The sequence below is a fragment of the Neolamprologus multifasciatus genome, chromosome 10 (genome assembly GCF_963576455.1).
Source record: "Neolamprologus multifasciatus chromosome 10, fNeoMul1.2, whole genome shotgun sequence".
NCBI lineage: Eukaryota > Metazoa > Chordata > Actinopteri > Cichliformes > Cichlidae > Neolamprologus > Neolamprologus multifasciatus.
Genome location: NC_140448.1, coordinates 17,638,901 through 17,652,113, shown reverse-complemented (window position 1 = coordinate 17,652,113; position 13,213 = coordinate 17,638,901). Strand labels below are relative to the sequence as shown.

General features: G+C 43.2%; 1 protein-coding gene across 1 annotated transcript; it reads left to right on the top strand.

The window, feature by feature from the left end:
* Positions 1-6,736: 6,736 nt before the first annotated feature.
* LOC146509993 (olfactory receptor 1500-like) lies at positions 6,737-12,349 on the top strand. The gene has a single exon (XM_085175287.1). The coding sequence runs from the start codon at positions 10,162-10,164 to the stop codon at positions 11,131-11,133; it is 972 nt and encodes a 323-aa protein (XP_085031413.1). The 5' UTR covers positions 6,737-10,161; the 3' UTR covers positions 11,134-12,349.
* The last annotated feature ends 864 nt before the right edge of the window (positions 12,350-13,213 follow it).

Sequence of the window (13,213 nt, the reverse complement as noted above, 5' to 3'; positions counted from 1 at the left end):
ATATGTAAGCATTGAGCCAAATTTAGTAATAATGCCAACATATTAAAAGAACAATATTCGTCTCTTATATATAATACATCTATATATACACTGTCACAGATACTTGAGTGTCTTTAAGGGAAGATTTAAGGTGATAGGAAATATAAATAAATGCAACTTGAATCTTTACTGAAGCTCAGTGTTTGACACAGAGTTCACTCACATGTGCTGTACCAGTGTACCTGCACATGTGATGTGACAATAGAAGTGATTTGATTTGAGAGTTCAAACTCACTGCTGTAATAACTGATAATGATTAATATAATAACTATAATATTGGCCATCTCATATTTACACTGACTTTAGTCTCATGAACAACATTAGCTAATTGTTATTTACTAGCTAATCTTATATGACTGTTCAGTACAGATATGAAGCCCAACAATCATGTTTTACAGTCCTGTGGTTTCAGCCTCAGATACTTATTAAATCACACAAAGCTCGTGTAGAAACAAACAAACGAACAAAATATGTTCTCCTTCATTTCTGTCAACCACACATTTCCCGCTATCATGGTTGCTAGGCAACCTGGGCAGCGCGACGGAGGCTAGACCGTCCCATTTCAGACCCTGAATTGGGAAACAGTCCCTGAATTGCTGTATCCCAATTCAGGGTCTGCAGCCTTAAAGTACGCAGCCTCAACGGTCCTCAAGGGCCGCGTACTCAAAGACCGCTAAGGCCGGAAGTGTGAGGCTTGTGAAATGGGACGGTCTAGCCTCCGTCGCGCTGCCCAGGTTGCCTAGCAACCATGATAGCGGGAAACGTGTGGTTGACAGAAATGAAGGAGAACATATTTTGTTCGTTTGTTTGTTTCTACACGAGCTTTGTGTGATTTAATAAGTATCTGAGGCTGAAACCACAGGACTGTAAAACATGATTGTTGGGCTTCATATCTGTACTGAACAGTCATATAAGATTAGCTAGTAAATAACAATTAGCTAATGTTGTTCATGAGACTAAAGTCAGTGTAAATATGAGATGGCCAATATTATAGTTATTATATTAATCATTATCAGTTATTACAGCAGTGAGTTTGAACTCTCAAATCAAATCACTTCTATTGTCACATCACATGTGCAGGTACACTGGTACAGCACATGTGAGTGAACTCTGTGTCAAACACTGAGCTTCAGTAAAGATTCAAGTTGCATTTATTTATATTTCCTATCACCTTAAATCTTCCCTTAAAGACACTCAAGTATCTGTGACAGTGTATATATAGATGTATTATATATAAGAGACGAATATTGTTCTTTTAATATGTTGGCATTATTACTAAATTTGGCTCAATGCTTACATATATGTGTGGAAGAAGCAAATGTACGAGCTGTGATAACTGTTTCTGATAGAATGAAGAGTAGACTGATATATTGAATATTCCTTTATTGGGTGAGAAAATCAGACCATGTCATAACTGCTTTAAGTCATACAGAATAGATATCAGAGCCTTAAAAAGGCTGACTTCTGCTAAATGGGTCAAACTGGGCAGAAAGTCTACAAACACATAACATCCTTATAGAATATGATGTAACACTATAGATCAACTTACCTCAGAATATATAAAGCATATAAACAATTACAGCGATATGATGCAACAAACACAGCAGTACTACTGATCCAAAATACTCAAAGCTTCATAGAACTGAAACAAACAATTATTTTTAGCTCCATTCAGCTGCTGATACATACTTTAGGTTTCTGAACATTAAACTTGTTGCTGCCTTTCATAGTGTGTAACTTGAAGGCCCTGAGTACTTTCTCCCACACTGAAAACACTGGATGATAACATTATTTGAACATTACCTAATAAGACTGATTCAGGACAGACAGTTAGTTATGTTAAACTTTCCTAGCAGTCCTTCACAAACAGGGAACAGTCTGTCTATTCTCTCCATCTGTCAGCTGCTGCTGGCTCTTCCTCCTCCTCTTCCTCACACACTGCTGAGTTTCTCCTGGTGGATCATTGGGGGTGCAAAGCCTCACAGATGATGTGCAGCAGTGGGTCCCTCAGTCTGTCCTCACTCTGGACACTTGCAGTCGTCACACATGGAAATCAAATGTGTGATAAGCTGCAGGATTCAAACACAAGTGTAACTTATAAATACATGTTCATACTTTTATTCCACAATCAGAGAGAAAGAAACAGAGACAGAGTGCAGGACAGACAGACAGGTGACAGTCTCAGGTGTACACACTGCTACAAACAGGAGGATTTAGTGTTATTACGAGTGCTGAACAAGAAGAGTTCCCAGCTGGTACAGTGGACACATGTGTGACTGCTGTGATTAAAGCATCTTTCTTTCAGCTTAATGAGTGTAGGAACCATAATTAAATGTATTGAATTTTTTGATGATCACTGGGTTTTCATTTGTTTGGTTGCTATGGTGATGTGTAATGGGAGTCACGTGGGTGCTAGCGGCGACATTAAGAGGGCGTTGTTAGTCTGTCATTCACTGGTTTTGATTTTGACAGAGAGGAGGGCTGGGTAGCCGTAGTTTTTGTTGACCGCTGCACAACATGTTTCGTCTTGTTACATTAGAGCCTGTGACGTTGTAAGAGTCCAAATCTTGAGATGACATTACTCTGTAAACACTTTAATAAACAAGCAAACAATTCCACCTCTCGCATTATTGCTAAAGTTGACAGCGCGTCAGGCAAATAGGCGGGCTCCATCCCCGGGCTCTAGCGACTGTGGAAGTCGCTACAATGAGTGAACCGTCAGCTCGTTCAAACACACGTTAAAGTCCGTTTGGCTCAACACCACCGAACAGAGGCAGCAATATAACATAGCTAACATTAACAGTGCAGTGAATCCTGCTTGTGCCGTGATATTCAGGACTGCAAACCGAGCAGCATCACTGACTTTCAGCCTGTTGTGTTTGTGGATATATGACTGACTTTAATTATCCACAAAATCATCACATTCTCTGTAAGATTAAGGTCGACTATCTAACAGCGTATAAAGTAAAGACTTTAAAACAAAGTAAACGCTGAAAGTACAAACATCGCTAATGTCACATAACTTTGCCGGCATGTGGCCAACAGTAATGTTTTAATGTTCCTCGTTATTAAACATTTGCACATAAATAAGTGACATAATATTCAGAACTTACTTTTGGAAGTTTACTCTTTGGCCGCTCTGCTTCCACTTCGTTGAAGTGTCTCCCAGTCCCAGTGCACTTGTTAGCATGTTTTGGTCAACTGGTCCGTCCGGTTATTGTCTCCCCAGAAACATTTCCGTTGTGTTTTTTCCTATTTCCGTTGTGTTGTGTGTGCTTTTGCAGCGCTTTTCTTTTTGCAGCGCTTTTCTTTTTGCAAGTGTTTTTCTTTTTGCAGCGCTTTTTGTTTTTGCAAGTGTTTTTCTTTTTGCAAGTGTTTTTCTTTTTGCAGCGCTTTTTGTTTTTGCAAGTGTTTTTCTTTTTGCAGCGCTTTTTGTTTTTGCAAGTGTTTTTCTTTTTGCAGCGCTTTTTGTTTTTGCAAGTGTTTTTCTTTTTGCAGCGCTTTTTGTTTTTGCAAGTGTTTTTCTTTTGCAGCGCTTTTTGTTTTTGCAAGTGTTTTTCTTTTTGCAGCGCTTTTTGTTTTTGCAAGTGTTTTTCTTTTTGCAGCGCTTTTTGTTTTTGCAAGTGTTTTTCTTTTTGCAGCGCTTTTTCTTTTTGCAAGTGTTTTTCTTTTTGCAGCGCTTTTTGTTTTTGCAAGTGTTTTTCTTTTGCAGCGCTTTTTGTTTTTGCAAGTGTTTTTCTTTTTGCAGCGCTTTTGGCCTCTCAGGGCCACCATACGAATCCGTCAGGAAGACGAGTGGAAGACCGCTTTTAACAGCCCCCTTGGCCATTTCGAGTATCTTGTCATGCCTTTTGGTTTAACGAACGCTCCAGCGGTGTTTTAAGCCCTAATTAATGACGTCCTACGGGATTTCCTCGACCGATTTGTATTTGTCTATTTAGATGACATTCTCATTTTTTCTAAGACTCTGGAGGAGCATCGTTCACATGTCCGAGCTTTCCTTCAACGCCTCATGGAAAACAAACTATACGCTAAGGCTGAGAAAATTGAGTTTCATGTAACATCGGTTTCTTTCCTAGGATACATTTTGGCAGGGGGGCAGGTGAAGACGGATCCGTCTAAGGTGAAAGCGGTCACGGACTGGCCTGTGCCATCCACTCGCAAGCAACTCCAGAGGTTTTTGGGATTTGCCCATTTCTACCGCCGATTCATAAGAAACTACAGTCAGGTAGCGGCGCCACTTACACGCCTCACCTCCACGAAACTTCCGTTCATCTGGTCCAAAGGGGCAGACAGCGCATTCACGAGACTGAAACATCTATTTGCTACTGCGCCCATCCTCGCTCAGCCCGACCCAACTAAGGCTTTTATTGTGGAGGTGGATGCTTCTGATGTGGGGGTGGGGGCGGTACTGTCGCAGCATACCGGTCCCTCTTCTAAGCTGCGGCCGTGCGCCTTTTTCTCTCGGTTGCTTTCACCAGTGGAACGGAATTACGATATAGGGGACCGGGAACTGCTTGCCGTTAAGTTGGCATTGGAGGAGTGGCGACATCATCTGGAAGGCGCGGGGCAACCATTCCTAGTGTGGACGGATCATAAGAACTTGACATACTTACGCAGTGCTAAGAGACTGAATTCACGTCAAGCTCGTTGGTCACTGTTCTTCACATGTTTTAACTTTTCTATTTCCTATCGCCCAGGCTCCAGCCGGCCAACCGGCGTTTTGTTCCCGCGGCTGCTCGCTCCAAGGTACTGGATTGGGTGCACACTTCGAGGTTCGTGTGCCACCCATGCAGAGGTATGACAGCTTCTTTGGTTAAGAGACATTTTTGGTGGAACACGCTGGACAAAGATGTTAGGGAATATGTGGCTGCGTGCTCAGTATGTGCCAGGAATAAATCACGTAATCAACATCCTGCTGGGCTGCTGCAGCCGTTGCCCACGCCTCATCGCCCTTGGTCCCATATCGCCCTGGATTTTGTTACGGGGCTCCCGGTTTCGGCAGGAAAAACTACCATACTCACAGTCATAGATCAGTTTTCTAAGGCAGCTCACTTTGTAGCTTTAGAGAAGTTACCCACAGCGGCAGAAACATCCAGGCTACTGCTTGAACATGTTTTTAGGCTTCATGGCATTCCTGTGGAAATAGTTTCGGACAGGGGTCCGCAATTCTCGTCCCAGGTTTGGAAATCTTTTTGCACTCCTTTGGGGGCCAAGCCTTGCCTGAGCTCTGGTTACCATCCACAGACTAATGGCCAAACGGAACGTTTGAATCAGGAGCTGGAGGCCACACTCCGCTGCATAACCTGTCATAACCCAGCAACTTGGGCCACATATCTGCCGTGGGTGGAATATGCGCACAACACATTGACCACATCTGCTACCGGGTTGTCGCCGTTCGAGGCCTCGTTGGGTTATCAACCGCCGCTGTTTCCAGAGGAAGAGGCTGATCTTGCTGTCCCCTCGGTCCAGCATCACCTACAGCGCTGCCGCCGGGTTTGGATCCGTACACGGGAGGCCCTTTTGCGAGCTGTTGCGAGCCAACGTTGCTATGCCAACCAGCGCCGGTCTCCAGCACCCACATACTCACCAGGACAGAAGGTGTGGCTTGCCGCTAAAGACGTCCCTCTCAGAACGTCCTCTCGGAAGTTGTCCCCTTGTTACATCGGCCCCTATTCAGTGGACAGGGTCATCAGCCCCACAGCTGTCAAGCTCCGTTTACCTCCAGCCTTGCGGATTCATCCTGTTTTTCACGTCTCCCAGGCGAAACCAGTGCTGTCTAGCCATCTGTGCCCGCCTCCTGAACCCCCGCCTCCCGCCCGGCTCATCGACAGACACCCGGCATTCACTGTCCAGCGTATCCTGGATGTACGGCGGCGGGGTAGAGGGCAGCAGTTTTTGGTGGACTGGGAGGGTTACGGGCCGGAAGAACGTTCTTGGGTTCCTCGCTCGTTGATACTTGACCCTGTGATGGTTTCTGATTTTTTCAGGTCACGCCGTGGGGCAGATGCTGGTCGGCCGCCAGGAGGCGTCCCTTGAGGGGGGGGGGGGTACTGTCATGGTCGGGGGGTGTGCCAGGGTGTCTCCCTCCGAATCGGTATCTCCACCCCTGGGAGGGGCCTCAGTGTTCTGCTGATTGCTCACACCTGTGGGTAATTAAGCCCAGGACTCATAAGGCCAGCGCACTCAACCTCTCTTCGCCAGATTCTCAGCTAACCCTAGTTAGTGCAGGCCACCACTGTGATTTCGCACACGCTTTGCAAACTACCTTGACTCATTGTGTGTTTCTCTCACAGCCACGCACCAAGTTGCCAGACACAAATCTCCGCCGAAGAGCTCCAATCCGGACGCTGGACCACCTGACAGTCCCACAAGCTGTTCACCCGACTCACCTGCCTGCCTCCCTGCCTCAACGCCAGGAATTTCGGATCACTCACCCGGACCACCCACCCCTCCACGCCACTACAGACCACCCGCGGCAAGTACGCAGTACCCTAACCCCGGACCCAGTTTGACTCTCCCTCCAGCCCAATCCCTGGAACTGCTGCTTCCACTGACCAACACCAGATTACTTACTTAGCCCAGGCTGCTTAAAACCCCTTTGGTTTAGTATATATATATATATATATATATATATATATATATATATATATATATATATATATATATACACACACACACGTCCATACATATAATAGGTGCATTATGCATGAAATGGCGACTGTGGATTACCACAATGTCCAGTGACTTGACATAATGACATTGTGATTAAGTAAATTTACATTTTTAAAACACCCAGAATTTTTAAATTAAAAAACTAGAAATGTACAATGTGCAAATGGAATGTTAAAGCGCTTTGTGCCATATTACCACAGCAATCTATTAATAGAGCAATGCAAGTAGAATAAACAAAATGACCAAAGTAATGTAAGTGGTGTAATTTAACAGAGTAATTGAATGAGTGACCAGAGTAATATAGTGTAATGTAAACAGAGTGACCAGAGTAATGTGAACAGAATAACCAGAGTAATATAAGCAGTGAAGCAGTATGATCAGTGTAGCAGTGTGTGATGTAATAATAAATCAGATATAATATGAAATGTGACAGTGAGAATTATGAAATATGACAAGAATATGATAATAAGGTTGTGTTCCAGACCCTTATGGTGATGCTATGAGGGGAGTGGGGGCATGTTCTGATTTAGGACTCAGATGGCCTGAGGATAGAAGCGCTTCTTGAATCTCTCCGTTTTTGTCCTGATAGTGTGGAACCTTACTGGAATGGGACGAGTCCTTTAATATCCGAACTGCTCTGGACCAACATCTCCTGTGGTAACTGTCCAGTAGGGAAGGGAGAACAGACCTGCAGCAGTGGTCTGCCGCACGGACCACTCTCTGAAGAGTTTTTGGTCATGATCACAGCTATTCCCAGATCAGTATGTTCTGTGTGAGGATGCGCTCCACAGCACCTGAATAGGAAGTCCTAAGAATAATTTGAGAGACCCCATCCCCGTCGGAGATGGTACAGGTGCTGCCTAGCCTTTTTGGACTGGACCTCAATGCAAGCAGACCATGTCAGGTCTGAGGCAATGTAAACACCTAGATACTTCAGGGCAGTACCCTCTCCACTGGAGCTCCATTGATGATAGACTCACTGCTGACCCATTCTAAGGTCCTCCACCAGCTCCTTGGTCTTGGTCAGATGTTCAGCTGGAGGTGGTTGTCCTGACACTACGATGCCAGGTTCTTCATCTCATCCAAATAGGATTGTTGATGGAGCAAACTTAACAATGGTATTGGAGCCATGAGTGGCCATGCAGTCAGAAGTATAGAGGGAATACACCAGTGGTGAGGGTATGCACCCCTGTAGTGCTCCCGTGTTGGTAGTTAAGTTGTCAGAGACACACCTACCCACCTTCACCACCTGAGATCTGCCAGTGAGGAAGTCCAACACACATGCACATAGATGGCTCTTAAGTCCCAGAGTCTGGCTTGTTGTTCTTGGGCACGGAGCAATGGAGGATATTTTCAAGCATGTGGGGACCACAGACTTTACCAGGGAGTCATTGAAGATAGAAGTGAATACACCTACAAGCTGGTCAGCACAGCAATGCAGCAGATGGCCAGTGATGCTGTCTGTTCCCGCCACTGTCGTGGTGTTCACTCTCCTCAATGCCGCTCGGACGTCGTGCTCCACTATGCTGATTACCTGTTCCTCGGTGCTGACATCACCGTCCTCTGTTGTCAGGCTGTAGTTAACACTAGCCACCTGGCTAACCTTGAAACGGGCGTAGGACTCGTTCAGCTCATTGGTAAATGCAGAATCGACATTAATTGTCGTGGTGTCCTTGGCTTTGTAATCTGTGATGGTGCGCATGGTCTATGCCGCATGCTCTGTGTGTCACCCTGGTGGAAGTGAGACTCCACGCACTCCCGATACCTGTGTTTGGCATCCCTCACCACTATACAAAGCCACTTTTTAGGCGCTCATATTGCCAGTGGCGAGACCAGCATTGTATGTGGCAGTCCTGGTGTTCACTGCAGTGCGAATCAATCCGCCCACCACGGTTTCTGGTTTGGGAGTATCTTGACTCTTACAGTAAGGATGATCTCCCCTGCTACCATGCTAATGAAGCTAACTGCTACTTCCGTAAACTCACCAATGTCATTGATAACCAAAACATGTCCCGGTCTACGTGTTCGAATGCTTTCTGTAGCGTAGCTTCTGATTGGGCAGACCAGCATTTCACCTCCCTCGTGACTACTCATCAATATGTATGTTTTGTTTATACTAAGGAATGAGGAAATGGGGTTGTGGTCAGATTTGGATGTGAACTTGGATTGTTGCCCTACTTGTATGGCGTGTAGCAATGGCCCAAAATTCTTTCTCCCCTCATCGGACACGTAATGTGTTGGTAAAAGTTCGGCATAACTTCTCTGAGGTTTGCTTTATTAAAGTCTCTTGCCACAATGAGGGCTGTACCTGGATCTTTGTTTTGAAACGCACTCAGCATATCATGTAGTTTAGACAAAGCCATACTTGTGTCCGCCGTGGGGTGGGATAGGCGGTGGCCAAGGTGAACTCACGTCGCAGGTAAAAGGAGTGATACTTAATTGTCAGGTATTCCAAATGAGGCGAGCAGTCACTGGAGACAGTAGAAATGCTCCTGGCATCGCACTAATTTCTGTTTACCATGAGAGCCACCCCTCCACCTTTGGTTTTGTTCAACACTCCCGTTCTGTCCGTACAGAACACTGAGAATCAGTCCAACAGATTTATGGCATGGTCTGGCACAGATGGGGGTCAGCCCTGTCTCAGTGAAGCACAGAATGTTACAATCCCTCAGGAAAGTAACTCTGGCCCTTATGTTGTCCAGCTTGTTCTCCGTGGCAGTGCACTGACCAGCAAAATGCTGGGCAATGGTGCTCGATGTGCCAGAACGTGTCTCCTGGCATTTCTTTGTTCTGCACCTATAAGCGTCCAGTCCCCTGCTGTTGACCGCACCGCGCAGTATCTCAGTTGGCCATGACAGGTCAGGTTAAAAAAAACATATTATCAATGTTGAGAAGCATTCTGCTATCATAAAATAGTTACTTTTTGTATAAAGCAGATCCAGACAAACTGACACACTAGTTCAGTCAGTCAAACAATATGATGGTCAACAGTATTAAAGGTAGATTTCAGGTCCAACGTCAGCAAATGCCATTATTTACCTACATGAATTTGAAAAGAAGATGTCGCTGGATTCTGCAAATGGTTGTTTTTGTAAAATGAAGTCTGCAAAGCCAGACTGAAAATGATCAAGATTCCTTTATTGCTGCTGCGTGGCCACAACCTTTTCTAAAACCTTAGCAAGTAGCAGTAAATATGAATTATGAGACTGGCATGTAGCTATCAAGAAGAGAAGAGGCAGACTTATTTAATTTTTTTCAAATGGGCCGATAAAAACATTTGTGAACTCAGGCCTGCTTACAGCTGACACAAGGGAAAAGAGAACTGCTATAAGTATCAGAGCACAGTGTTGCTCTGCTTCTATTTGCAGCTAGGCTTCACAAAATAGAGGCAGCCTACACAAACGATAGAACACACAGAATTATAGAAGATTAACAGAAGCTCTTTACATGGCATTGATTAACTCAGCTGATGAGAACAACATCACCTTTATGCGACCTGCATATTTTATAATAAGTGGTTTTATTGGCATACCTAATATTAGATATTATTTTGTCTTTCTGTGTTTTATTTACATTCTTGCAGTGGTGGGAAACACATTAGTGATGATTGTAATAACATTGGATCATACGTTGAGAAGTCCTAAATATATTGCTGTTTTTAACCTTGCATTTACAGACCTGTTAAGTAGCTCTTCTTTGATGCCAAAGGTTGTTGACATTTTTCTGTTTAACCATTATTATATTTCCTACAATGACTGCTTGGCTTTCATGTTTTTCAGCTTTACTTTTTATGCGATGCAAGCTTTTAATCTGGTTGTATTGTCCTTTGACAGAGTCATGGCTATCATGTACCCTCTGCACTATCAAATGAGAGTGAGCCACAAGCTCATTTTATCTTTGATTGCTTTTTTCTGGCTTCTTGCCATAACTCTTATACTCATTGAAGTTGGCCTTCTCACCAGACTTTCTTTTTGTAAGTCTGTTGTTATTCAGAGCTATTTCTGTGATCATGGTCCTATGTATCGTCTTGGCTGCAATGATGTCACCCCCAATCGTGCAATTGGTCGTTTGGCACCAGTTATAATTCTTGGGTTTCCACTTGCATTTATCGTGGGAAGTTACTGCTGTATTGGCTATGCTTTGTCAAAGATTTCTACATTTAGGGAAAGAGTGAAAGCTTTCAAAACCTGCACAGGTCACCTTTCATTAGTGGCAATTTATTTCCTTCCTGTTACATTTGTGTATATCTTTGGGAATGTAATACATCCAAATGCTAGAATCATAAGCCTTTCTATTACTACTGTATTGCCTCCCATGTTAAACCCAATTATCTATGTTCTTCAGACACAGGAGATCAAAGAGTCATTAAACAAGTTGCTGAAAACTCAAGTTACATCCAAAATTGCCACAAAATATTAAAAAAGGATTTAGAGTTGAATGTCTGCAGTGCCCTCTGTCATCTGATGTAAAAGATTTAGTCTTTCTGTTCTTCAGACACAGAAGATCAAAGAGTCATTAAAGAAGTTCTTGCAAACTACAGCGCAGTTTAGAATTGCAGCAAAAATACTGATAAGGATTTAGGCTATGTCCACACGTACCCGGGTATTTTTGAAAACAGAGATTTTTCTATGTATTTGCACCTTTCATCCACATGTTTTCGGTCACTGAAAATGGAGATTTTTAAAAACGCCTGCCAGGGTGGATATTTTCAAAAACTCAGTTTTTGCATTTACGTGTGGACGAGGAAAACAGAGAAAACGCAGCGTCAAAGGTGTGCGCCTTTTTTGATGTCACACTGTGCGCCACATTATTTATGGAACGCCAGGACTGCCATAATGAATTAATTAAATACACCATTAAATAATGAATTAAATGTGGCAATAATTAATTAAAATTGGAATTAATTAATTAAATAAATAGTTATGACACATGTAATTAATTAATTATTGACACATTTAATTCATTATTTATGTATTTCACATTTTAATTAATTATTGACACATTTAATTCATTATTTAATGATATATTTATTTATTTCATTTTGGCAGTCCTGGCGCCTGGCTCTCATCTTGAATTAATTTTATCTGTCAGCCTCACCCATCAAACACAGGGGGTGGGGTTAACGCTGCCCATGCAGCTTTTCTAACATTTGATTGGTTGCCGTGCAAAGTAAGTCAAAACAGGTTGATCCTAGATAATCGATTGCTTGTGTAGACTTGGGGCAGCCAGGTATCCCAGAATGCATTTCAAATCACAGGCAGCAATGGTGGTGGTGTAGTTTTAAAATACTTTTCTGTCACCAACTACACTTTTAACAGTGTTTTAGCTGCGAATGTCGTGCTGTAATTTTCACATGTCTGGTCAGGTTGTCAACATAGAACATGTTTACAAAAGTGCTCAGATGTTTTCAGAGATTTCAGTAGCTCTGCTAACAGTCAGCATGCAGAGTGCACCGAGGGGGTTACGTTAACCGGTTTGTTTATTTACATATTCCACTCTCCGTGTTCCACATGTTGCATTCGCAGATTCTCATTTTCACCGAACGATCGTCTCTTTCCACCTGGTCTTGTGTCTCTGTGCTTCTGTAACATAAAGAACGAGCTGACATTTTTTTCTCACGAAACCAGCGATCAGCTCAACAGGCCCTCAGTTTACCTGCATGCATCCTCCTCCTCACCTGTCAGCTGTTTAACACCTGCTGCTAATTCAAGAAACACGCCCATGTTACCTGGTGATAGACACAGTTTAACTGGGCAGCCGGTGCTCGATATAACGCAATGTCAGCACATTTTTCTGCACAAGATAAGTAAATACAGTTTTTCCCGAGCGCAGAGCTGCTGGAGCTTGTTTCCCAACAGAGCACTTTATAGGCGAACCCACTTCATCAGCGGCTGATGTCCAATCACCGGCACACAGCTTTGAAACCTTAACTCTCAGTGGTTAAACGCTGGACTTAATTCACTCAGGTTTTGTCTGTCGGTGCACGTTTACTTCGCTGTTTTATTTACAACTGAGCAAATTGGTTTGGCTGAGGTTAAAGTTACGTTTCAGAACTGCACAGTTTTACAGACGTTTAATGGTTCACTGGCACGTGTTAGACTGAACTATTCGCTTTTCTTTATCTGGTGTGTTTTGGATTTAACAGTGAATTTTGAGATTAAACTGACTTTTAAAATGTTTTTATACAAAGAGGAAAGAGAAGGCGCATTTCCACCGTGAGGAGCAGAGTTTCCAACTACATGTTCATAATGCAGACTGCAACCTGGACAGAAATATTATATCATCTGTTTTTTAATAGTTATTCAACTGTATTCTAAGCACCAGCGATCTGTTAGAATTTTTAGAGTTTACTTAACTAAAAATAAATGAGGTTAACATATAATTTGTGTGATTTTTTTCTCTCTCTCTTTTTATTCCTTTATTTATTTTTTTGCTTTTTCGGTCATGTTATGTTTAACTGTCAAAGGCTTGTTACAAACTATGAAACACATCGTGTAGA

What these genes read in the sequence shown, in the direction of transcription:
- LOC146509993 (XM_085175287.1), top strand. Translation starts at nt 10,162, where the DNA reads ATGGCATTGATTAACTCAGCTGATGAGAACAACATCACCTTTATGCGA.